Below are 24,896 nucleotides of genomic sequence, written 5' to 3'. Positions count from 1 at the left end.
AATTCCAATCGAGTTTTTTCACCGAAAAATAAATCAATTTTCAAAAGTCCACCAAATTACTCCAAATTGATTGTAAAGGTCCCCCATAGGCTAACACACCAATTTGGCAGATTTTAGATGGGGAATAGTCAAATTTGAATTCCTGATGAATTTCTAATTTTTTTTAACTTGAATCGAATTTGGACTGTTACCTAGTCGCATTACACTAGAATAAACTTGAAATTTGAATTTAAAAATTCGACTTTTCAATTAAACACTTGATAAAAATGTCCACTGAAAAGAATCCTATTTATAAAAAATCTAAACAGAATTTTTCACATTTCAACTTCAAAACTTTGAATGAATTCTACTCAAACAGTCATATTTATCAGAATTCTAGTTTGTGAATTTTTTGAGGTTTTGTCAGTTTAAAATACTCGAACTTTGAAAACTGGAAAAAAAGGAATGCAGCAAAATCACTCATCATTTTCAAGGAGTCTAGCAATTTTAAAAATGTAAACAAAACCTCTGTGAACTCTGTTAAGTGAAAGTCACTTAAGTTTTGCCTAAGACATCTTCCTTTGACTTCTACATGAACCTGGCAGCAATTTTTACATTTGAGCTTTTTAACTATTTTGCACTTAATAAATCTGAAATATTTGAGTTTTGGTAAATATTTTTCAAGTTCATGGAGTTTACCACAAAAAGAAAACCTTGAATTGCGGCAAAAAATTGAATTTGAATAGTGATAAATCTCCCCTATAATTTTCACTGAGTTTGCTAACTTACCAAAAACCTGAATTAAAAAAATTGCATGAATTTTGCTAGGACAACTCCTATCGACGTATACATGATCTGGGCAGAGATGCAGAATTTTTACATTCAAGTTTTTCAAGTACTTTGCACTTACTATATCTCAAAAAAAATTGAGTTTTGGTAAATCTAATTTAAGTTCAGTTTTAGCACAAAAACAACTCAAATTGCAGCATAAACACAAATGTAAACATTGCTACATCTACCTCATAATCAGGGGCATAACTAACTGAAAAACTTTAATAGCCTATTGGAGGAGAATATCCCCTTAAAAATGTTAAGGCAGATCAAAAATAGATAAAGGCACCCATAATAGTGAATGCACAATAGTCCCCAATATATATATATATATATATATATATATATATATATATATATATATATATATATATATATATGTAAGTAACTCATTTATGTGCCCTCTAAACTGTAAATATAGCCTGATTTCACCTTCTAGAGTTATTATAATTGAAATTATGTCAATTTCCCTTTCTGTGAAAATAGAGGATCTAACTTTTGGTCCGAGCTTGTAACTGTCTTCCCATGTCTGTCATTAGGATGTGATTTACATTCTGATATTTCAAAAAGCTCTTGGACTCAACATCAGATTCGGTTTCCAATATAAATTGATTGGTAGATTATTGTGGCCATTAAAAACAGTTTTTACGGGAAAAACGTGTTCTGTCAATTTTTAAGCAAAACTGGAAATCTTTATTGCGCATAATGCACCAAGAAAGCAACAATAATCCAATTATGTGTAGTTAACAAGAAAGGAAATAGATTTGTGGAATGATGTATCAGTGTAGTTTTACATTTTGAGTAAAATCAAATTCAATAGAGTTTATAAAAACTCACATGAATTCAAAATTCGATTTTCAATAAATATGCCTCCACATGTTCAAGACTTTTCCCCACTACGGGGTTCTTACCATACAGGGTGGCTTCCACACTCTGGAAATTCTGGGCTTCTCACTTAGCCCTACTGACTCTCCTTTCCAGGGAAACCAATTCACCAGCCTGTGGCCCGTCTCACCTTCTGGCTTTCCTCAATCAGACTCTCAATCACCTGGTCATGACTCCCTCTGCTCCTTGCAGTTGCATTCAGCATCCCCAGCCCCCCTGGGAGTTCCTAACACAGACAGGTAACATTTCTGTTCAGTGCCCTGCTCAGAGAGACCTTCCTAACACTCTCACTACAATTAAATACCTTTCTACAGGACAGCCTTTCCTATAGAAAGTGAGCTCCAACATGCAATCTGGACCAGTGGAATGGATTGTCTGGCTTGCCTGTTCCTTCCATAAAACTATAGCTTCCAGGGCCAGACAACAAAATTCTTTAAGCAGAGATACCTTGCTCTGTTTAGCTTGCAGCTTACATTGGGGAGAAATTAAAGGCAAAATTCACCTTTTGACACATTTCTTTGATCACTCTACCACAGTATGTATTTATTGCAATTCTGATCTATTCTGGTCAGATTAGCTGTATATTTAGATATGTAATTCAAATTTGCAAATTTGTTAAGGTCCAGAACTAGGGGTAGTCAGCAGTGGCACAGTCATTTATCGAATATAGGATGACAAAATTCCATAAAATATATTTATAGTGGTATAGACATGAGTGTACTATTTAAAGAGCACACAAATGAACCAGCTCCTGGCCTTTCATCACCCTTCATGTGTCAGCTTTTCTGTGCCCACCATCTCTTAGACAGGTGTAATGGTGTGATGGGATCATGGGGCACACATAGTCACCATTATCTTGGCAGCTAAAGCCATTTGGACCAGCCCTCAGTGTATTCTGTACATAATGGATACTATCATTGCACAAGTGTTTTGTGCCTTTGCAGGTTGCATTCACTGATCTCATGTTTAAAAGCAAACATCTTACGGGTTGCTATGGGTTAGTGCCTTTAACCAGAGTCTGTGCCTTTTATGACATATGGGGAATGTGGTTTACAGAAAATTATTTGTATATACTCCAATTTGTTTTGTGCGCTGGCCTCAAAATTTGCGTGTGCATGGATTATAGGGAACATTGCCCTGCTCGGCTGCTCCTGATCCACCCTAGTGTCTTTGCCCACTCCACACTATACAGCCTTAAAGGGATTCTGACATGGGTAAACATGTTTTTTTTCAAAACACATCAATTAATAGTGCTGCTCCAGCAGCATTCTGCACTGAAATCCGTTTTTCAAAAGAGTATTGAGTAGGAGAAACAATAGCTTAGCCGAAAGCAGTCCCATCATGAAGTGCTGGCTCTTTCTGAAAGCACATGACCAGGCACAATGACCTGAGATACCTACACACCAATATTACAACAAAAAAAATATACTTGGTTCAGGAATAATATTTTATATGGTAGAGTGAATTATTTGCAGTCTAGGGGGCATATTTATCAATGGTTGAATTTCGAATTGAAAAAACTGCGAAATTCGAATTCAAAAAGACCAACCGAATTTAAGTCGAAGTTTAGTTCAGTTTTTGATCGAATAGGTCCATATTCGGCTGAATTCGAATTGTAAAATCAAAGGAATATCGTATTCGATCGAATTGGAAGTTTTCCCCCAAAAAACTTTGATATTTCAAAGTCCACCAATTGACTCCAAATAGGTTCTAGGAGGTCCCCCATAGGCTAAAACAGCAATTCGGCAGGTTTTAGATGGCGAATGGTCGAAGTCGAATTTTCCAAGAGAAAGTACATGATAAATTTCGATATTCAAATTTTTTTTCAAATTCGAAACGAATTTGGACTATTCCCTAGTCGAAATACACAAAAAAATAACTCGAAATTCAAATTTTTTGAATTAGAAAATTCACCTCGACCTTTGATAAATCTGCCCCTAAGTGTAATTCAGAAATAAAAACTACAATATACAAATCATGACAGAATCCCTTTAATGAATGGGCACTTTTATCACATAGGTGCATCTATCAAAGTTTCTAAATGTGGCAGTTTAACACAATTTACTAAACTGTTTAAAATCATTTGTAAATCATTGTAAATCTTGGGATTTTTTTTTTATTTTTTTTTATAGTTGTTGGTAATGAAAAAATTACAGAGCAACCCTAGAATGGCCCGTAAAATTTCTTAGCATTGCCCAAAGGGTGTTTTAATATTCATAAATTGATGATGTGGTCTTTATCTAGAAACAAACTAAAATGTTCATTTGAAGACCTTTTTTTATCTGAGCAAAGGCACCCTAAACGATGGCAATGCAAATGGCTGTTTAAAAACAGGTCTGTTGAGAATGTGACTTTTTCTTATGATCCTAAAGGTAGAAAATGTGCATGTTCTTCTCAAGCTTTCCTAAAGCTATGGGAAATGTTATATCATTCAAAAAAAATTCAAAACAGGTCACAAAGAGATTTGATTTTTCTAGGAGTATTATAATTGATACTGCTGTACTCCCTTTTCCTTCATCCTATCCACCAGTTTGTACAACTGTCACACTGCAAATCATATAGATGGAAAGAATACCCTCCAGGGTCGTTTGTGCTCATTCAAGTATTCATCTAGCATGACCTATAAAAACTAGAACTCCCTGCCTTCTTGTGCAATAACTGAAGTGGAATGAATTGCACAAAGGATGCCAGCACATCACACCAATGAATGTAAACAGTCTGCAAAAAAAAAATAAAAAATACTCCGAAATATTACTTCCTTTATTAACTGTTTAGCAAAACTCTTAAAATTGTGGAATCACTGAAAGCAATATTTATTCTACCAATTTTATTCTGTTATAAAGCTTATGTATAAAATGACCTGTATAGTTACTTTCCATTTTGCTTGGTTATACATTTAGCTTTAATTTTTTTCATTTTCTTGTTGGTGCATAAACCTTTATTGGTTTTTGTGAATGTATTTACAATATAATCGATTCACTGATTTAAAGTGTTAAAATCGCAAGATACTTTTCATACGCAGATACTTAAACAAACAGTTTTATTTCTAAACTATAATAAGGATGAGGTGTGGGGTTGTGTGCAGATATAGGCAGTTGAAATCACAGGACAACGGAAATAATATTTTTATATATATTACGTATTAAGGTGCATTTAAAATTGTTTACATTTGTATTTAATTTATTATATTATGGTTTAATGGTCTTTTTAATTGTATATATAGGGTCAGATTTATCAAGGATCGAATTGAAAATTAGAATTTTTGAATCCGAATTTTGAGTTTATTTTATTGTAATTCATCTGAAGAATAGTCCAAATTCGATTTGAGTTTAAATAAAAATCTAATTTCGAAATTTATCATGTATTGTCCCTTTTAGAATTCAAATTCTTCTATTCACCATCTAAAACCTGCAGAATTGGTGTTTTAGCATATGGGGGACCTCCTACAATCAATTTGGAGTAGTTTGGTGGACTTTTGAAAAAAAATAGTTTTTCGATTCGAGTTTGCAGGTCGATCCTATTCACCCGAATTTAAAAAATTTGAGTTTTTCAATAAATTTCGATTGGTTGGGGGCACATTTACTAAGCTCGAGTGAAAACTTTGAATTTCGAAGTATTTTTATGGGTACTTCGACCATTGAATAGGCTACTACGACCTTCGACTTCGATTTGAACGATTCGAAGTAAAAATCGTTCGACTATTCGACCATTCGATAGTCGAAGTACTGTCTCTTCAAAAAAAACACTTTGACTACATACTTCGGCAGTTTAAACCTACCGAGGTACAATGTTAGCCTATGGGGACCTTCCCCATCACTTTTCTAAGCTTTTTTTGATCGAAGAGAAATCCTTAGATCGATCGCTTAAAATCATTCGAATCAATTTTTATTTGATCGTAGGATTTGCGCTAAAATCCTTCGAATTCGATATTCGAATTAAAAGGATTTTACTTTGAGGGTCAAATTTGAGGGTTTATTAACCCTCGATATTCGACCCTTAGTAAATGTTTGAAACGTCTGATTTTTTTTAAATCTTGATTTTTTCACAAATATTCCCGTTGAGTGCAGTAATATATTAATATATATATATATATATATATATATATATATATATATATATATATATATATATATATATATATATATATAGATATATATCATATATTTATCATTAAAGGAACAGTAACACCAAAAAATGTAAGTGTTTTAATGGAATGACAATATAATGTAGTGTTGCCCTGCACTGATAAAACTGATGTATTTATTTCAAAAACACAACTATACTTTACATAAACAAACTGCTGTGTAGCTATGGGGGCAGCCATTCAAGCACTTTATACACAGTAGATAACAGATAGGTACTGAAGAATCCCATTGTATACTACAGAGCTTATCTGTTATCTGCTGTTTGACCTGTGCCTTTTCTCTTTTTTCAGCTTTGAATGGCTGCCCCCATGGCTACACATCAGCTTCTTTATACAAACTATGGTAAAGTATCTCTGCATGTAGACAATTTCTCAGGTCTTTTTTAAAACACAATACAAAAATATTGAATGGTCAGCATTCAGTCTCCACGTACAAATTTGTTCATATTAAAACTAAGGGCAGCTTTATGTACATTATTAGAATTCAGCATTTTCTGAAACTTACATTTTTGTTTGAAAAATATAAAAATTCAGCATCTGAAAACTGGCAAGTTCATGTAAGTCAACTGGAGTTGTATTATAAAAATTCAAGCTATTTTTCAGTTCGAGTTTTTGACATTAGTTTGAAATGTGCCGGACTTCATTTAAAATGAGGGGTAGAATGTGTTTTCACTGCGTTTGAGTTGGTTTTTCATGTTTTCATGCAATCAATTTCCAAATTAGAGAAAAACTTGATTTTTTTAATAAATTGGCCTCCCTGTGTTACCATCATTTTTCCAGCCTTTTTGTTTTAAATCTTACCCAAAATCCTTTACATGAAAAGAATTATCTTAAAGGCGAACTATCGTGAAAAATTTAAAATAAGCTTCATCATACTGAAATAAGAAACTTTCTAAATACAATCAATTAAATATTCTGCATTGTTTCTGAAATAATCAAGTTTATCTACAGTATTCCTCTCTCAGCATCTGTTTCTCTCCATTCTGTCTTCATGCAGGAGTTGGGTGTCAGATAATAATTGACAGTTGCATCCAATATATCTTATAGGGGGCTTCCTTTCCTAGTAGATAAATTAGAGCTCTCTTAAATAACTGATTCCAGTACAGGTATGGGACCTGTTATCCATAATGCTCGGGACCTGGGGTTTTCTGCATAACGGATCTTTCCATAATTTGGGTCTTCATGCCTTAAGTCTACTAGAAATGTATTTAAACATTAAATAAACCCAATAGGCTGGTTTTGCTTCCAATAAGGATTAATTACATCTTAGTTGGGATCAAGTACAAGCTACTGTTTTATTATTACAGAGAAAATTTTGCATTATTTGGATAAAATGGAGTCTATGGGAGACAGCCATTCTGTAATTCGGAGCTTTCTGGATATCGCGTTTTCGTATAAGGGATCCTATACCTGTACAAATAAAATGTAACAAAATTACTGCCTTTTGCACAAATTCTGCATGTAGAGAGACAGGATGTCTGGTGATTTTAATAGAGTGAGCTCTAATACATCTTCTAGGGAAAAAGAACCCCCTATAATATTAGATATTAGATCGAACTGCCAAAAATCCTGCCATAATCAAACATATCATAATGCTGATGTTTTGTGCTGCTTATAATGTTAGTGTTGATGTGTAAGTGGACATGCACCGTGGTGGACTTTGCATTTTATCCATGGAGTCCTTGTGGCTATGTTCTGTAACCCCTCCCCACTTTTGTTTGTTTTATCTTATATGGGATTTTCTAGTGTTGACCCAAAAATCTCTTGCTACCTCTTGGCAGCCTGTCTAATCACGCTTGTTTGGTTTGCTTGATTAGAGGGAAGCCTTGATGCTCACTCTTTGGTTTTCACATTCAAATGCATTACTTGTAATCTCCTGCCATTATGGACTGTGTACTATAATTTCACATATACAGAGCAGAGAAACCTGGCTGTTTGAACTTAAGGGTATTTTTCCATTTTACAGAATTGTTTTGAAACCTCAGTACCACAACATGCCATCACACATCATATTTGCTTGTTGACAATCTCTTTGTAGGATTGCTAGCACAAGCCTGACAAATATATTTTCTTAGTAAGTTCCAAATTTTGAAGTGTTCAAAGTTGTTGGCAATATCCTATGTTAACTTCTATTATTCGCCAAATAATATATATATATATATATATATATATATATATATATATATATATATATATATATATATATATATATATATATATATAATAATATATATATTTCTGTTGTACTTGGTATAATTCAGTGTCAATAAAATGCTTGTTATCAATTGTATAATATAAGGAATAGAGTAATATAGAAAACAGAGCAACATTGCTGGGAAATACTGATTTATGCTGTACGAATTATTTTGTTCCATAAGGTGCATAATATTGCTGTCATAACTGTAGGGCAGTGTTAACATTTATGCTTGTAGCATGTGATGTGTGATTATGCGGGTCAAATTCAGTGCGTTTCCTCAAGCACTTTGTATTTTACATGCAGCTCATTAAGGCTAAATATGTGCTAAAGAATTGTGCCTTGCATCAGTAGCATGAACAGCAGTGGACAGTTTTTGAAATTAATTTTGATAATAACATTAGGAGAAAACATAATTATATTCTATAAAGGACATACATTTTACGGGTATTGAGCAGGACTACATTCTGGAAATGCGTCCAGCAATCTGCCAGGTATCATGATGTCCACTGATCCAAGTTCTATCTCCAGTTATTAGTGATTAATATAAAAGTCATTTTAACTAAGCAATAAGACTATACTATTTCTCATTAGAGGCCTTAAAACCTTCTCAGTATCAGAGTATCATTACTGATGATAAATTAAATCATTTGATTATCTTCTATTTATAGCAGCAGAAATTGCCTATATACTGTGAGGGATAGGTTCTTGTGAGCACATCACATCTCTTCTATACATATTGGCATTTGTACATATAAATGGAAACGACACATTATTTGCATTCTCTGTACAAACAATAGCAACACCATCCCTAACGGGCAAAATAATTATGTTTTTGCTACTGAATATCACATACTGTGATATGTTACTGTATTATTAGAGATGTGCCATGCATGATAGTTTGACACTATGGGACTGATTTATTAACAATTGCATTTTGTTTTCCCATGATTCTCTAAACATTTGTGGTTTTGCTTTTTTTTTTTTTAAAGCTCTAAAAATTGTTCTAAAAATATGAAACTTTGCCAGGTAAAAATTGTTTAGATCCTATAAAAGTCAATGGAAGCTGCACTGACCCTATTGGACCATTTATATCAATTCAGACTTTTTGGGGGTTATTTATCTCAATATTTTCTGCTACAAACTCAGATCAAATCCGCTCAGGATTTTTGCACTTATTTATTATTACATTTTCCTGAAAATTAGCTTTGCAGAAAAAAAATCCGATTTTCATGATTTTTACAGATTTTTCCTCCGATTTTCAAGTTTTTTTCTGATTTTTCACCCAAAAGCTCAGATTTCTTATGGGTTTTGCCCGAAAACTCCGAAAACTTCAGGGTATTGCACAAAACCCAGCACACATCAAAAAAATCATAGGGACTTCTCCCATTGACTTATATGCAACCTCGACAGGTCTGAGAAGCCGGATTTTCAGATTCTGACTTTTCCATCCTCGCGGTTTAATAAATTCTGAAAAAGTCAGATTTTATAAAAAAAAAATCACAAATTTTTCGTGATTTTTGTTTTCGTGGGTTTAGTAAATAACCCCCTTAGAGGTTTTCAGATATTTTTTTGATAGGAGTTGTCCAAAAAACTAAAATTTTTAGAGGTATTTGTATTTTTTTCAGATTGTTCAGCGTAATATTATTATTAATAATGTTCATACTTTTTTATTCTGACCTTTTAATAACTTTCATTGCATTCATGGTTTTAGAGAAAGTCAGTTTAGTTGTGGTTTTAGAAATTTAATAAATCGGCCTCCATGATATATCCCGTAACAGGCTCCTAAAAAAGAAGTCTATTGCAAAATTTGCATATAATACAAATAAGCAACTTTTCACCCCAAGGGGCAAATTCGCTAACCTCCATAAATTTGCCAACGACGGCTTCTCTCACATCGCAACACTTCACCAGGCATAGATTCACCAGGACAACTCTAATTCACTAAAATCCGAAGTTGCGTCCAGGGCGCTGAACTCTGGCGAAGTAGCGCAAGCGTTACTGCGCCAAGCAAAGTGAAGTTGAGCTAACATTGGCTAATTTGCATACGGCTGGAAGTTAAAGTACAATGGACGTATATGTTGCTGCAAATACATTACACTACACAAGCCCAGGAAAACCTTAATAAAATGAAATAGAGTTGTTATAATGTCCTACACATGTGCCCAGTGTATAGTTTATGTGCCATATGGTATGAAATGTATGGGGGAGCCCGGGTATCCAAAAAAAAATTTACGTACTTTTGCAGCCTATCACCCTGAAAAAAAAATAAAAGATGCCAGCATTTTTGGGCCTTAGAAAAATTTTCAACTAAAAATTGAAGAAGCCCTATACATTCCATTGCACTTTGACTGGCCTGAGCTGGAGAAGGCAAGTCTGGCGGAACAGTAAAATGTGCATCTTAGTGAATTTGCGAAGTAACGCTCTTTCTCCATAGCGAAACTTCATCTGGCGTAAGAGTGAGAAGTAGCGCTAGAGTCTATCTCTTTCGCTAGCGAAGTTATGCCAGCGCCTGTTAGTAAATTGGTGAAATACCGAAATGACGTCACACTGGCAAATTTTCGCTAACGTTAGTCACTTCGCCCTTTAGTAAATTTGCCCCCAAGTCTGTTATCTTTGGCAGAAACCTTGATTTTCCCATAGATAGTTAAGCAATAGATAGTTGGGAGACATATCTTTACATGACACTGTCCTCCAGAGAGCAGAAAGAAAGATGTTGCGTCACCCCGTAATGCCTGTTATTACTCATATAAATGTGCTAGCTGTAGAAAATGATGGGGTCCATCAGGGGCCCAGTGTATTCCCTGTTAAATGTGTGTGTCATGGTTTATTATTTTAGGATACAAACACATTTATCACAATTATATACTAATAGCTTCAAGTGTAAAAGGAAATGGAAACCATTGAAACCCCTTCATTTGTGTCTTGTCAAAGTGAATGAGTGAGCTGAAAAGGCAATTTATTCAGCAGACTATTAAAATCAGAATTTGCATTATGTATTTACATTATGTATTTACTGGACCTTGGGGAGGTGTTGTGCACATTGTGGTTAGCTGTCGACATCAACTTTACCAGCCTTATCATTGTCTTTTCTTTACCAATGGCAAATACAATGCCCTCATTTTACTGTATAAATCTGCAGAAGTAGAGCTGTGATTTGCAGCCACAAATTAAACTGTTTGCAAATGTTCCCACCTATGAAAAAACTCATAAAATAGTCCAAAATTCTGCTGGCAATTTGCATTGTGTAACTCACTTCGGTTCTCTGCAATAAAGGTATGTTCAATTAGTTTTGCTATTTAAAATGAATTATACTTATGAAATTTAAGTCAAAAGCCAAGAAAATTTAAATACGCTGAGTACGAGTTGAAGACCACCATGAGTGCAAGTCTGATGCTCCTGGTATTTAAAGGGATACTGTCATGGGAATTTTTTTTTTCCCAAAATGAATCAGTTAATATTTAATTTTGTCAATTTCCCAGCTGCCCCAAGTCATGTGACTTGTGCTCTGATAAACTTCAATCACTCTTTACTGCTGTACTGCAAGTTGGAGTGATATCACCCCCCTCCCTTTCCCCCCCAGCAGCCAAACAAAAGAACAATGGGAAGGTAACCAGATAGCAGCTCCCTAACACAAGATAACAGCTGCCTGGTAGATCTAAGAACAACACTCAATAGTAAAAACCCATGTCTCACTGAGACACATTCAGTTACAATGAGAAGGAAAAACAGCAGCCTGCCAGAAAGCATTTCTCTCCTAAAGTGCAGGCACAAGTCACATGACTTGGGGCAGCTGGGAAATTGACAAAATGTCTAGCCCCATGTCAGATTTCAAAATTGAATATAAAAAAATCTGTTTGCTCTTTTGAGAAATGGATTTCAGTGCAGAATTCTGCTGGAGTAGCACTATCAACTGATGTGTTTTAAAAAACAAACATGTTTTTCCATGACAGTATCCCTTTAAGGAGTGACCTTTGGATCACACTTTCCTTTTAGTCTTTCCTGTGTCATTGTTTATTTTGAAATAAAGGACTATCTTTCATCTCTGTGTAAATTGATAAAAAGGTCCCTAAGAGGAAGGCAGTATCTTGTTCAAGTTGAATGTGACTAATGAAGCTGGCGGTTGCTGCTTGAGGTGACATTTGTTCTTGCTTATTAGGGATAATATTCTGCATGCTCTGTTTGGTGCTCAAACAGATAAAAAGTGTCTCTTGGCTTTACGCTTGGATTTGATGATACTAGATGTACCAATTCCATTTTAAATATCATTTTATAAATCTTTATTTTTGGCCCTTTGCTCTCATTGAGATGATAAGCCTTTTAATAACCTATATCAATCGAAAGCATTGTGAAAGCTAAAGGGAAAGTAAATAAATGGCATTATAGCATGCACCACTGCCCATCCAGTTACATTTACCTCTCTAAATTGCACCCTTAGCCAAACTAATTGCTCTATGTCAGGCAAATATTTAAAATGTGACGACCTGAAACCACGTTTGACAGAATGTCTCTGCTCTAAGTGAAAGCTCTGCAAATTACTTCCTCATTGTCTCTTAAAGCTAAATTGCATTATAGTTATACTGTTTTCAAAGATTATAGTTATCTTGCTGCATCTTTGCTGCAAGTCTGCTGGAGTAGCACTATTAACTGATGTGTTTTGAAAAAAACATGTTTTCCCATGACAGTATCCCTTTAAGTTTGTTTGTTACTGTCTGTATTCCCAGGCTTTCTATTCTCTTGTAGATTCCCCAAACTGCAGTGTAGAATGCAACACCTCTTTTGTTTATATTTCCTCTTTTTTGGTTCAAATTATTCACCAATATCTGTAAAGCCAATAATTGATGTTTACTGAAGATATAAAATTAAACATGACTTGTAAAATGAGAAAGTGACCGCAAAAGGTTGTGGAAATGATTTAGGTTGCGATTAAAATGTTTAAATTTACTGAGTATTTTCACAGTTTTTTTTTAAACAAACCCTTGAAAATATGTTTGTGTTTCCTAGCAATATAAAGCCAAGAGTCATATCCATTAGGCTCCTCTGAAAAGACCTTGCTTGTTTTATGGGAAACTTGATGCCCGATGAGCTTCAAATATTTCACCCCCAGGATACTGACATTTTTTTAATGTTTGTCCCAGATTTAGAGAAATTGAATGACAATTTCAGTAGCCCAGGGTATTTTCGAGCTTATAATAATATGATTACATTTTATAGACAAAAACAAGTATGGAATTTATTAACCAGAATAATTAGGATCTGAGCTTTTCCACTCAAGGAATGCTTCAATAATTTGGATCACTGTATCTTAAGGCTGCAAAATACATTAAACAGCAATTTTTAAAAGCCAGAGAAAAGCCATACCGGTCAAAATGAGAAATTGTAAGTTACATACAGGATATAGATTTCCTTTTTTGGAAATAGTTAACTATATAATACACACACACTCACACATATATATATATATATATATATTTTTTTTCTTTTCAAATTATAAATTCACCTGATAGTAATACCCTTCTGATACTCTGGCAACTGCTTTTCCTGAGGCATCTTCAGTAAGTAATTGGTTGATTACTTTTTGTCCCTGCATCTCGTCGGTTTAATGAGGTGAGATTTGTATTTTTCTGATTTTCCTCAAAAATGACGTGATTGACAAAAACACTGCTCTCTTTTGCTCTTGTTCCTTTTCTCCTCCTTTCTATTTTGCTCTCCCCCTTCCCTTTTGCTTTACTTAACTACATGTTTTTCACCTTTTCTTTTATTCCCTAGAAAAATGGTGTAAAATAAATGGCAAATTTATCATGGTGAGTGTTACTTTATGCCACGCGAATGCCAGATTTTCCGCCATTATTTTACATTGCTTCAAACCTTTGTAAGTCCCAGCAGAAGTTGCTCAAAGAAAAAGCATGTAAAAAAATGACACCTTTTTCTACACAGCGATGCCTGGTGATGTGTGGAAAATTATTAAGCTGTTTTTAACGTCACATAATAAATATGCCCCTATATCTTCTTGGTTCCCTCAATTTGTTCCCTCATTGTTTCATTCTCCCATCGCCTCTCTCATTTTTCTTTCTTTTACATTTTTCAAAATGATTGTTACAGGAAGTAAAGTATGTTCTGAAAATACATAAATCTGATGCAACCTTAAAGTAGAACCAAACCCTTGCTAATAAAAACCCCTACCCTACATAGACCCCCCTCCCTGCTCCCCCCAGCCCAGGTGGTACTTTTGGTAAATGCCCCTAACTCTTTACTTACCCCTCGGTGCATCGGAGTTCATGGTACCCATCTTCTTCTCTTCGTTAATCTTCGGGAATAGATCGGTGTGCTGGTGCATACACAGTTGGAGCTATCTTCTGTTTTGCGACAACTGCACATGCGCCCAAAGTCACGGAAATTGCCGAAGCGCCAGAAGAAGACCCGAAGATTACTGAAGAGAAGAAGATGGTGTCTGTGAACTCTGATGCCTTGAATCTGCACTGAGGGGTAAGTAAAGAGTTAGGGGCATTAACCAAAGGTTCCACCTAGGCTGGGGGGAGCAGGGGGTCTATGTAGGGTAGGGGGGTAGGGGTTTTTATTAACAAGGGTTTGGTTTTCCTTATCCAGTAGATTTCGAACAAACCCACCTTCTTCATCATTCACTTTATATAGAAAGGGGCAGTGATTTAGTTATAACTGCATCTGCTATTTCATGGCAGGCATTTATCCAACCAATGAAAGATTTTTTTTACACCTCCGTGAGTAGCGAATTTCTGTTCTGTCCATTCTCTGCTGTAGGCAAAACCTAATCTGCTTCTCTGTTATATGATGTACTCTTGTCAACAGCACTGTCACAGGGATTAAAAGTTTTTTAGACAAATATTTGTATTGACAGATTGTCTGTGTGTGCAATATAGTAGAACATGGGAAGAGCATACACTTATAAACAAAAACTGCAGCCTGGGTGTCTGTAAAATACTATACATGTAAATACAGGTATAAGAACTCTTATTTGGAATGCTTGGCACCTGGGGTTTTCCAGATAAGGGACTGTTCTGTAATTTGGATCTTCATACTTTAAGAAGCAGATTTTACAAAATGTAGAGGTTACCACAGAAAAACTCACTCACTTTCTATCCATTCCTATGGGATGTTTAAAAGCATATTTATCAATGATGAACATCACTAATAAAGACGTTCATACGACTTTTATGCACCCGCCCTATTCAAATTGACCTTAACCTAAGAGTATTAGCGAAGTTTTGCTAGGCAGAAATTAACGCTAGCGAAAATTCACTATGAAATGCTCACACAGCCAAAGTAACGCTAGCGAAAATTTGCCAGTGTTCGGCTGCTGAGACACAATCTTGCATTTTAGTGAATTAGCGTAATGGTAACAGATTTGCTCCTGGCGAAGTGTGGCGCTGGCAAAAATCCCCCCTTTAGTGAATTTGCACCCTTGTGTATAGAATATTACATTACATTTCACAAAATATATCACAATTCCTGGATATATTTCCTGAAACATAACTAAATATTCTGCACATGACTAATTCAAATCATCATATGCAGAACCCTTTTGAGTTTAATTTACAGTTCATATTTACTTTACTCATTTGTACCATCCATAAACATTTGTTAAATTGTCACAGAAAATATAAAGGACATCTTTGCATCAATTTGAGACATTTTAAACCTCTTCAGCTAGAGCAGCGTGGCGTGTGGGACTGTGCTGTACCAGCAAACCTTCCTGGAAGCAAATTGAGAGATCTGTGCTTCTGACATTTAAGCCTACAGCAGTCACATGACTTGATTCAGTATTAGGGAAAATATTCCCTATATTCAATAATCACTGATGACATATGGGGACATATTTATCAAGGGTCGAAGTGAAATCAAGGGAATTTTCGAAGTAAAAAAATTCGAAATTCAAAGTAATTTTTGGATACTTCGACCATCGAATATGCTACTTGGACTTCGACCTTCGATTTGAAGTAAAATCGTTTCAAATAGTTGACCATACCATAATCGAAGTACTGTCTCTTTAAAAAACTTAGGGGCCCATTTACTTAGCTCGAGTGAAGGAATGCTACTTCGACCATCGAATTGGCTACTTCGACCTTCGACTATGACTTCGAATTGAACGATTCGAACTAAAAATCGTTCGACTATTCGACCATTCGATAGTCGAAGTACTGTCTCTTTAAGAAAAACTTCGACCACCTACTTCGCCGCCTAAAACCTACCGAAGTGCAATGTTAACCTATGGGGAAGGTCCCCATAGGCTTTCTAATGTTTTTAGGTCGAAGAAAAATCGTTCGATCGATGGATTAAAATCCTTCTAATCGAACAATTTGAAGGATTTAATCGCTCAACCGAACGATTTTTCGTTCAATCGAACTATTTGCGGTAAATCTTTCGAATTCAATATTCGAAGTCGAAGTATTTACATTCGGCAGTCGAATATCGAGGGTTAATTAACCCTCGATATTTGACCCTATGTAAATCTGCCCCTTAGACTTCAATACTTCTACAATACAATAGTGCTATGTTAGTCTATGGGGACCTTCCAGAGCATATTTCTTGTATTTTTTTTGTATTCGAAGGAAAATCAGACGATCATACGATAAAATAATTTGAATCGTACGATTCGAAGTACGATCGTACGACCAGTAACGTAACTGGAGGAGGGTGGGCCCTGGCGTGAGATGTGCAGCCGGGCCCCCACCCCCCTCCGTACCAGATTATATGCCCCAAAATCGGCTGATGCGGCTGGAAATCAGCAGTGCGCAAGCTGCCGGGGGGCCCTAAGGGGGTGCGGGCCCTGGCCCAATTGCACCCCCTGCTCCCCCGGTAGTTCCGCCACTGCGTACGATGATCGGAATAGTATTCAATTCGATGGTTGAATTTCAAAGTATTTTCCAATTCGAAATTCGACCCTTGATAAATCTGCTCCTTACATTTTAATAAGGAATTAAACTGGGGAAGTGAGTGACCCATGAAAATAGTTAAGTCGAAGGACATATTTTATTTCTTTAAATTATAAAGTCACATGTATATGCATAATTTAGCTAAATGGTCTCTTCGCATAATATGTTTTGTTTTTTTAGATATTTATGTGTTTCTTGAATTAGATTGGTGAACTGCACTTAACTGAAGTTACTATAATTTATTTATCCGTCTGTGAAATGGTATATTGGAAGATGAGGCTGACATGATAATCAGACAAACCTATCTTAGTAGTAAATATAGTAAAATGATACTAAGGGAGTTATCTATCAAAGGTCGATTTTGTGAGGTTTGTGAATGTTTATTTATGGAAAAACCTGAATGTAAAGAACTCAGATGAATGCAATTGGGGATAAAAATTGAATACCTCAAATTGATCGAGTTATAGGCTAAAAAACCTTGAATACCGATATTGATTGAGTTTTTGAGTGCAAACCACTGTAAAAAAACAAAATCATTAAGGCAAAAATCATCTTCAAAAGGTTCAAGGCACCTCTGCCAATGGCTTCTATGTGACCTCGACAGGTTGTAGCTGGACTATTGTCGGATTTGGGCTTTTAGTACCTTCTGGGCTGAAAATTCAAGTTTTTAGTGAAAAACTGGAATTTTTCAGGAAAAACACAACTTGACCCTTTAATAAATATCCCCGTTAGTATAAAACCCTTTCCACCATTCTGTAATGAATAGGGATGCACCAAATCCAGAATTTGGTGAAATATTAAGTAAATCCTAGCATTTGTTGCAGGATTCAGTTTCAGTGCCTGGTCCAACCAAATTCTGCACGTTATTAAAGCACTGGAAAACTTCAGACAGCAGATTTTGTTTTTCGATGCTCATTTTTTACAGATATCTGAATATGCAAAATAGGGTTAAGGATGCAAGATGCCTTTGAATCTTTGGTGGGGGATTTGGGATTGATCCAAATACAGAAATTGTGGATATGATGCTCTAGTTATAAGTTGCCTAATACCTTATTAGTTTAACAAAAGCAAAAATGTTGCCTATGAACAGATTTAAAGGGGTTGTTCACCTTCCACTTTTTTTCAGTTCAGTTGTTTTTTAGATTGTTTTCCATAAACAAAGGATGTTTTCAGTTGCTTTCCATCTTTTATTTTTACCATTTTCCCAAAAATGTTAAAGTTTAATGTTCCTGTGGTGTTTAAGTCATGCAGCTCAGTGATCCAGGAGCAGATTCTGAACTGTTACAATTTGCTACACTTAAAGGGATACTGTCATTGGAAAACATGTTTCTTTGAAAACACATCAGTTAATAGTGCTGCTCCAGCAGAATTCTGCACTGAAATCCATTTTTCAAAAGAGCAGACAGATTTTTTATATTCAATTTTGAAATCTGACATGGGGCTAGACATATTGTCAATCTCCCAGCTGCCCCCAGTCATGTGACTTGTGCTCCGATAAACTTCAATCACTCTTTACTGCTGTACTGCAAGTTGGAGTGATATCACCCCCCCTTCCCTTTTCCCCCCCAGCAGCCAAACAAAAGAACAATGGGAAAGTAACCAGATAACAGCTCCCTAACACAAAATAACAGCTCCCTGGTAGATCTAAGAACAGCACTAAATTGTAAAAGCCAAGTCCCACTGAGACACATTCAGTTACATTAAGTAGGAGAAATAACAGCCTGCCAGAAAGTAATTCCATCCTAAAGTGCAGACTCAAGTCACATGACTGGGGCAGCTGGGAAACTAACAAAATGTCTAGCCCCATGTCAGATTTCAAAATTGAATATAAAAAAATCTGTTTGCTCTTTTGAGAAATGGATTTCAGTGCAGAATTCTGCTGGAGCAGCACTATTAACTGACGTGTTTTGGAAAAAACATGTTTTTCCATGACAGTATCCCTTAAATTAATACATTAGTTGATATATTTCTCAGCAGTATCTGTGTATCTCAATTGTATAATTTCTAGCAGCTGCATTTAATGAAACTCAGGGATTCTGCTAGCGCAGGGACAAAGATAACAAATGTATAAACTAAATGTATCAATTTAAAACAACTAGAGTCGGCGACCCCCCTCCCAGAGCTGCTTCAGAAGGTGGAAATTGAAACTTTACACTACAATATTAGAAAAAGGGTAAAAAATAGAAAATACAAAGTAATTGATGCTGCTGACAAAGCAGTGTTGACACTTTTGCACATATTAAATCTATATTTGTATTGTTGCTACTTTTCACAAACCTTGTAGATTTCTTAACTATATGTACAGACTTCTTTAATACATCATCTACTGCTAATTTATTTGCGCAATTCTAAAGGTTTACACATGTATATATCCAATTTCTGCCAATATACTGCTCGTTTCAAATGTTTACATATTTATTGTGTATTTGATGTGCCTTTTTGTGATATGTACTAGCTGGAGCCACGTCGTCTCGTCTCAATGGGTATTTGTATACTGCTGAGATGACAATAAAGTTTTCTTTGACTAAAATATAGGCTAGTAACTGTCATGTCTAGTAAACCTGCTTAGTGCTGGGATGAAGTTATCCTTTTTTTTTCTGGATAAAACTGGATATGCAGTATTTGAAAACTTCCTCCTGATTAAAATGAGATTGGTGACAGTTATAAAGGTATCATTGACAAGTTATTCCGTTCAAATAACCATTATGCCTGTAGCACACACCTTAGCTGGTGGGGACAGCAGACCCTTTGGTTCCCCTAATAATTTTTCACCTTAACTTGTCTCATTTAAGCACCAGACAGTTGATGGTATTCCTTCCTAATGAAAACTATAGCTTTATCTTCCACTGTGACATGTAAGACACTATCACACTACGGGGCAGGTTTATGAAGGGTCTAATTGAAAATTCAAATTTTTTAATTCGAAATTCTAATTTCTAAATTTATCATGTAATGTTCCTTTAAAAATTGGAATTCGACTATTTGCCATCTAAAACCTGCCGAATTGGTGTTTTAGCCTATGGGGGACCTTCTACAATAAATTTGGAGTAATTTGGTGGACTTTTTTTTTTTTTTTTTTTGGTGAAAAATTTCCAACCGAATTCAATCGTTTGTAGGTCAATGCTATTCACCCAAATTTAAAAAATTCCAATTTTTTAATAGATTTCGAATTTTGAGTTTATTGGAGTTTTTAGAAACTCCCATAAACTCGAAATTCGACCCTTGATAAATCTGCCCCTACATATCAGAAGTGTTTACTATTTGAATGATTCAGATGGAGCTGAAGGCCGTTAAACACAGCATAAAGCTGGAGAAAGTAGTGGATGAATTGCTTGAGTTCAACCACCTACCAAATCCAGGTTACATAAATCATAGAGGTGTAAAGTTTGTGCTCCTCAATGTCCGTTATTTATAACTCATCACTCATTAAGGCTGTGAATTTTATAGTGTCGATATTAAAGGGATACTGTCATGGGAAAAAAAAAAAATTTCAAAATGAATCAGTTAATAGTGCTGCTCCAGCAGAATTCTGCATTGAAATCCATTTCTCAAAAGAGCAAACAGATTTTTTTATATTCAATTTTGAAATCTGACATGGGGCTAGACATTTTGTCCATTTCCCAGCTGCCCCATGTCATGTGACTTGTGCCTGCACTTCAGGAGAGAAATGCTTTCTGGCAGGCTGCTGTTTTTCCTTCTCAATGTAACTGAATGTGTCCCAGTGGGACATGGGTTTTTACTATTGAGTGTTGTTCTTAGATCTACCAGGCAGCTGTTATCTTGTGTTAGTGAGCTGTTATCTGGTTACCTTCCCATTGTTCTTTTGTTTGGCTGCTGGGGGGGAAAAGGGAGGGGGTGATATCACTCCAACTTGCAGTACAGCAGTAAAGAGTGATTGAAGTTTATCAGAGCACAAGTCACATGACTTGGGGCAGCTGGGAAATTGACAATATGTCTAGCCCCATGTCAGATTTCAAAATTGAATATAAAAAAATCTGTTTGCTCTTTTGAGAAATGGATTTCAGTGCAGAATTCTGCTGGACCAGCACTATTAACTGATTCATTTTGGAAAAATTTTTTTTTCCCATGACAGTATCCCTTTAAGGTATTGCCCCCATGGCACTGTGCCTAATATGTTTTGTGGTAGCTGGTGTTATTTACATAAACATAAGAACTAATGTCATTGCTAATTTTGGTGCTTGTAAGTAATTTTGACACCAATTTACGTCATACCTTGATGATTTATTTGGTGCCAAAATATAACAATTTAATTATCAATACATTGTATTAATAAAGTTTTGATAACCAGATTACATGAATTATTATTATGACAATATACTGTATGTTAGCAATTATTTTTATTTTTTATGAATTTAATAGGTCTTATAAAAAGCTGATATCATATCTCTCCCTGTAGACAATTTTTGACTCACATAATGGCTCTCTCGGTGGCAAATTAACTTACCTTCCAAGTTGCACCATAGTTGGCTTCGCCGCAATTCGCCAGGCAAAGTTCCGCCAGGGCGCCGCTAATTCACTAAAATTGCGCTACCGTTAATTCATCAAGTAAAGCAAAGTTACGCTAGCGATGGCTAATTTGCATACGGCACCAAGTTAAGTACAATGGACGGATATGTAGCAGCAAATACATTACACTACACAAGCCTGGGAAAGCTTCATAAAATAAAATAGAGTTGTTATTTTGCCCTATACATGTGCCCACTGTATAGTTTAGGCGCCATATGTTAGGAAATGTAGGGGGGAATGAGGGTACCCCCAAAAAAATTTACGATCTTTTTCAGCCTATCACCCTTAAAAAAGTAAAAGACGCCAGCGTTTTTTGGGACTTTTTGAGCAAGTCCTATCTACTCTATTGCACTTCTCCTGGTCTGAGGGGGCGGAGGCAAATCTGGCGTAAGAGGTAACGTTCAGTAAAATGCGCAAGTTAGTGAATTAGCGTAGTTACGTCCCTTCGCCATATCGCAACTTAGCCTGGCGTAAGGGTGCGAAGTAGCGCTAGAGTAGGTCTAATTCGTAGGCAAATTTACGCCAGCACCCGTTAGTAAATTGGTGAAGTAACGAAATGACATCACACTGGCAAATTTGCGCTAGCATTAGCCGCTTCACGCTTTAGTAAATTTGCTACTATGTGTGACAATAGAATTTGGCATCCGTTTAGGGATTTTGGCATCTCCAGGTGATAATTTTGCCAATAGAGTTTGCTACCCTTGTTCTTTTATTGAAATACAATTATCTCAATCTTTCTAAAATATTGTGTATATTTTAGAATTTGTGTTCAGTTTAGAATCATTCAGTGACTTAACTCTGCTTTTTTTTTTTTATACCCCTGTCTTTCTTTACTGAGTTTAATATCGTTTATACAGTTCTTCTCACTGAATATCTTCTGCCTGTTTCAGATATCATGATCAGCAGGATGTCACTAGCAACTTTCTTGGAGCAATGTGGTTAATTTCAATTACTTTTCTATCAATTGGATATGGCGATATGGTACCGAATACATACTGTGGAAAAGGAGTGTGTTTACTTACAGGAATTATGGTAAGAATACATCTTTTTATTGCAGCTATTCTATTTTTTTAAGCTCACTGCATGATGATGATTATGATACTGCATTCAGTGGTATCAGTATTCATAGGTATCCTGGGTATATTACACAAGAGGTTTTGAATTTGAAGGACAGCTCTGAAGGTTGGGTGGTACAAACTGCATTTCCCTTTAATGCTAGGATTGCATGTTGTGTTTACCTTCCAAAGTGACTTTAACAATCTAGATTTCTCCACTGAGCATCATGCTACATCTTATGGTAATCTCCTAGAATGGACCTGGGAGGGGTGGCTATTTGTTAGCTAGTGCCACCCCCACACAAGTTTTACTCCATCTGATTACTCATACTGTTTGTATTGTTGATCCATAAACTTCTCAGCTAAAATAACTCTTCACCTCTTCCAGGCAACTGGAATCTATATCAAATCAATAGCATATATCTGTTGTCTCAGGCTGAAATATATTAAACCTAATATTTGATAAAGTTGCTCTATCTACTTTGGACTTAGGCACACCAATTACTTGAATCTTCACAAATATCCTTTCATCCGTTTGATAAAGTAATAGAAGGGAGTGAATGGTGCTAATTTTTGCCTTCAGGTTTCTTTGGTTTAATAGGTGACTATCCAGTGTTGGACTGGGATGCCAGGGGCCCACCAGAAAACTTTTAGTCCATGGGCCAACTTTCCAAACTATTATTCCTCCTCTCCTCATTCAACCTTTTTATTCTCCTAGTCTTTTACATCTGCTTACTATATTCTTCCATTATTAAGCATTTCCCCCCATAAAGAAATAGAGAATGATCATGAAATAGGCTAAATGGTTAGAAGCAAGAGGGCCCACTGACACCTGGGACCACCGGGAGTTTTCCTGGCATCCCGGTGGGCCAGTCCGACACTGTAGCAGCCAGTAGTAGTAGTAGTAGTAGTATCAAGGAACATATCACCCATATTATCCATATTCTTGAAAAAAATACTTACCAGTCCTGCCTTCCTTTTATATAGCCATACAATATTGAGGGAAATTACATTTTCTACAGAACTATTGACTCAAATTGAATTACAGAAATTGAGGTACAGAAATTGATCTGCATGATATGTGAATATGGTTCACTGGCACCATAGAGTTCATTTATTTTTTCCTTTTATAGTTTTAGATGCTTTTGTCGAGAATAAAAATGCCAAGAGAGTAATATTTTCCAAATATGTTGGCGTTAGCAAAAATAAATAATGCACTATAGAGGATTCATTTTCATTGCTCAGATGTGTGCCAGATGCTAGCAGTACCTATTCCATCCCTTGCCAAACTCACTGTAAAATTAAATGTAAACATGTATTTTAGTAAATAAATACTGTAGGAAGTGTATTGATCATCCATCCTATTGTCAATGTGTACCCTAGCAGCCAGCTAATCCCCAACCAAATGAAGCATAAAACATATTGAATATAAAAATGTGTAAATAGAAGCTGTGCAACAACCATGACCCCTGCAGATGCAGCATGTATTACAATCCGGTTAGATGAGCTTTATGGCTAAATCTAAAAATTTTATATACAACTATACTTGTTCCCCTTCATCATGACAGTAGTGCAAACACAGTGCATAAAACTCCTTTTCTGTGTATCAGAAGCATATTTTTGGTACTTTGCACACCTGCCTCATTACCCACTGCAAGTAGCTATGTCTATTTACAACCTTAAGAGCAGTGAGCAAAGTAATAATTTGAACGTAATCATAATTTTTTTTTACCTACAATGCAGCCCCCCCAGAATTGCAGCCTTGTTGTGGTCACCAGGTGGAGTTGTGATTGATGAAATACTGTATTGGCACATCTTCACACTTCAGTGTGAATTTGAACATTTGTGTTGAAAAATCTGATTGACACTATTTCAGTGTGCAAATGACGTGTGCCTTTTCTTTTGGTGCAACTGTGCTGCGGGGACTGACACAACTCACTCTAGGAATCCTTGAGCTTTTTCCTGGTTCAGGGGTGGTGGTAGCATCAGGGCCCCCCTATGCCAATAGACGCAACTGCCTTGATTTGGAATAGGAAGCATGAAGGTCTGAGTGCAACTATATAGAAGTATGTCATAAGTTATCCCTTATAGTGCAATCATCAACACTCATATTTACTCCCCTACAATATAATGTACTGTATATAGCTCAGTGCTGAAGTGGTGATTTTCCATTGATGCACTATAAAATGCAAAACAGTCTCTTATACTTTTGCAGGGGACTTCTTCACTATGTCCATGTTCATATGGATTTGTATTGAATGAAAACAGTTTCTGAGATGAGTTGATACTATAACCAATTTTCTCATAGAATACACATTACACACAATTGTTTCCACTAATACAACAAGAAATGGTATTTCTTTGCATCAACC

The 24,896-nt window shown here is 35.7% G+C and overlaps 1 protein-coding gene across 1 annotated transcript in view; it reads left to right on the top strand.

The window, feature by feature from the left end:
* Positions 1–24,896, top strand: part of kcnn2.L (potassium channel, calcium activated intermediate/small conductance subfamily N alpha, member 2 L homeolog) — a 122,148-nt gene that overhangs the window by 69,708 nt on the left and 27,544 nt on the right. Inside the window, exon 4 of the mRNA XM_018264317.2 lies at positions 22,360–22,501. Coding sequence (XP_018119806.1) covers positions 22,360–22,501 — 142 coding nt within the window. The remainder of the gene's footprint in view (positions 1–22,359; positions 22,502–24,896) is intronic.

This window comes from Xenopus laevis, chromosome 1L (assembly GCF_017654675.1).
Source record: "Xenopus laevis strain J_2021 chromosome 1L, Xenopus_laevis_v10.1, whole genome shotgun sequence".
In the NCBI taxonomy this organism is placed as follows: Eukaryota; Metazoa; Chordata; class Amphibia; order Anura; family Pipidae; genus Xenopus; species Xenopus laevis.
The sequence above is the reverse complement of the archived record's forward strand: the minus strand, read 5'-3'. Positions and strand labels throughout refer to the sequence as shown.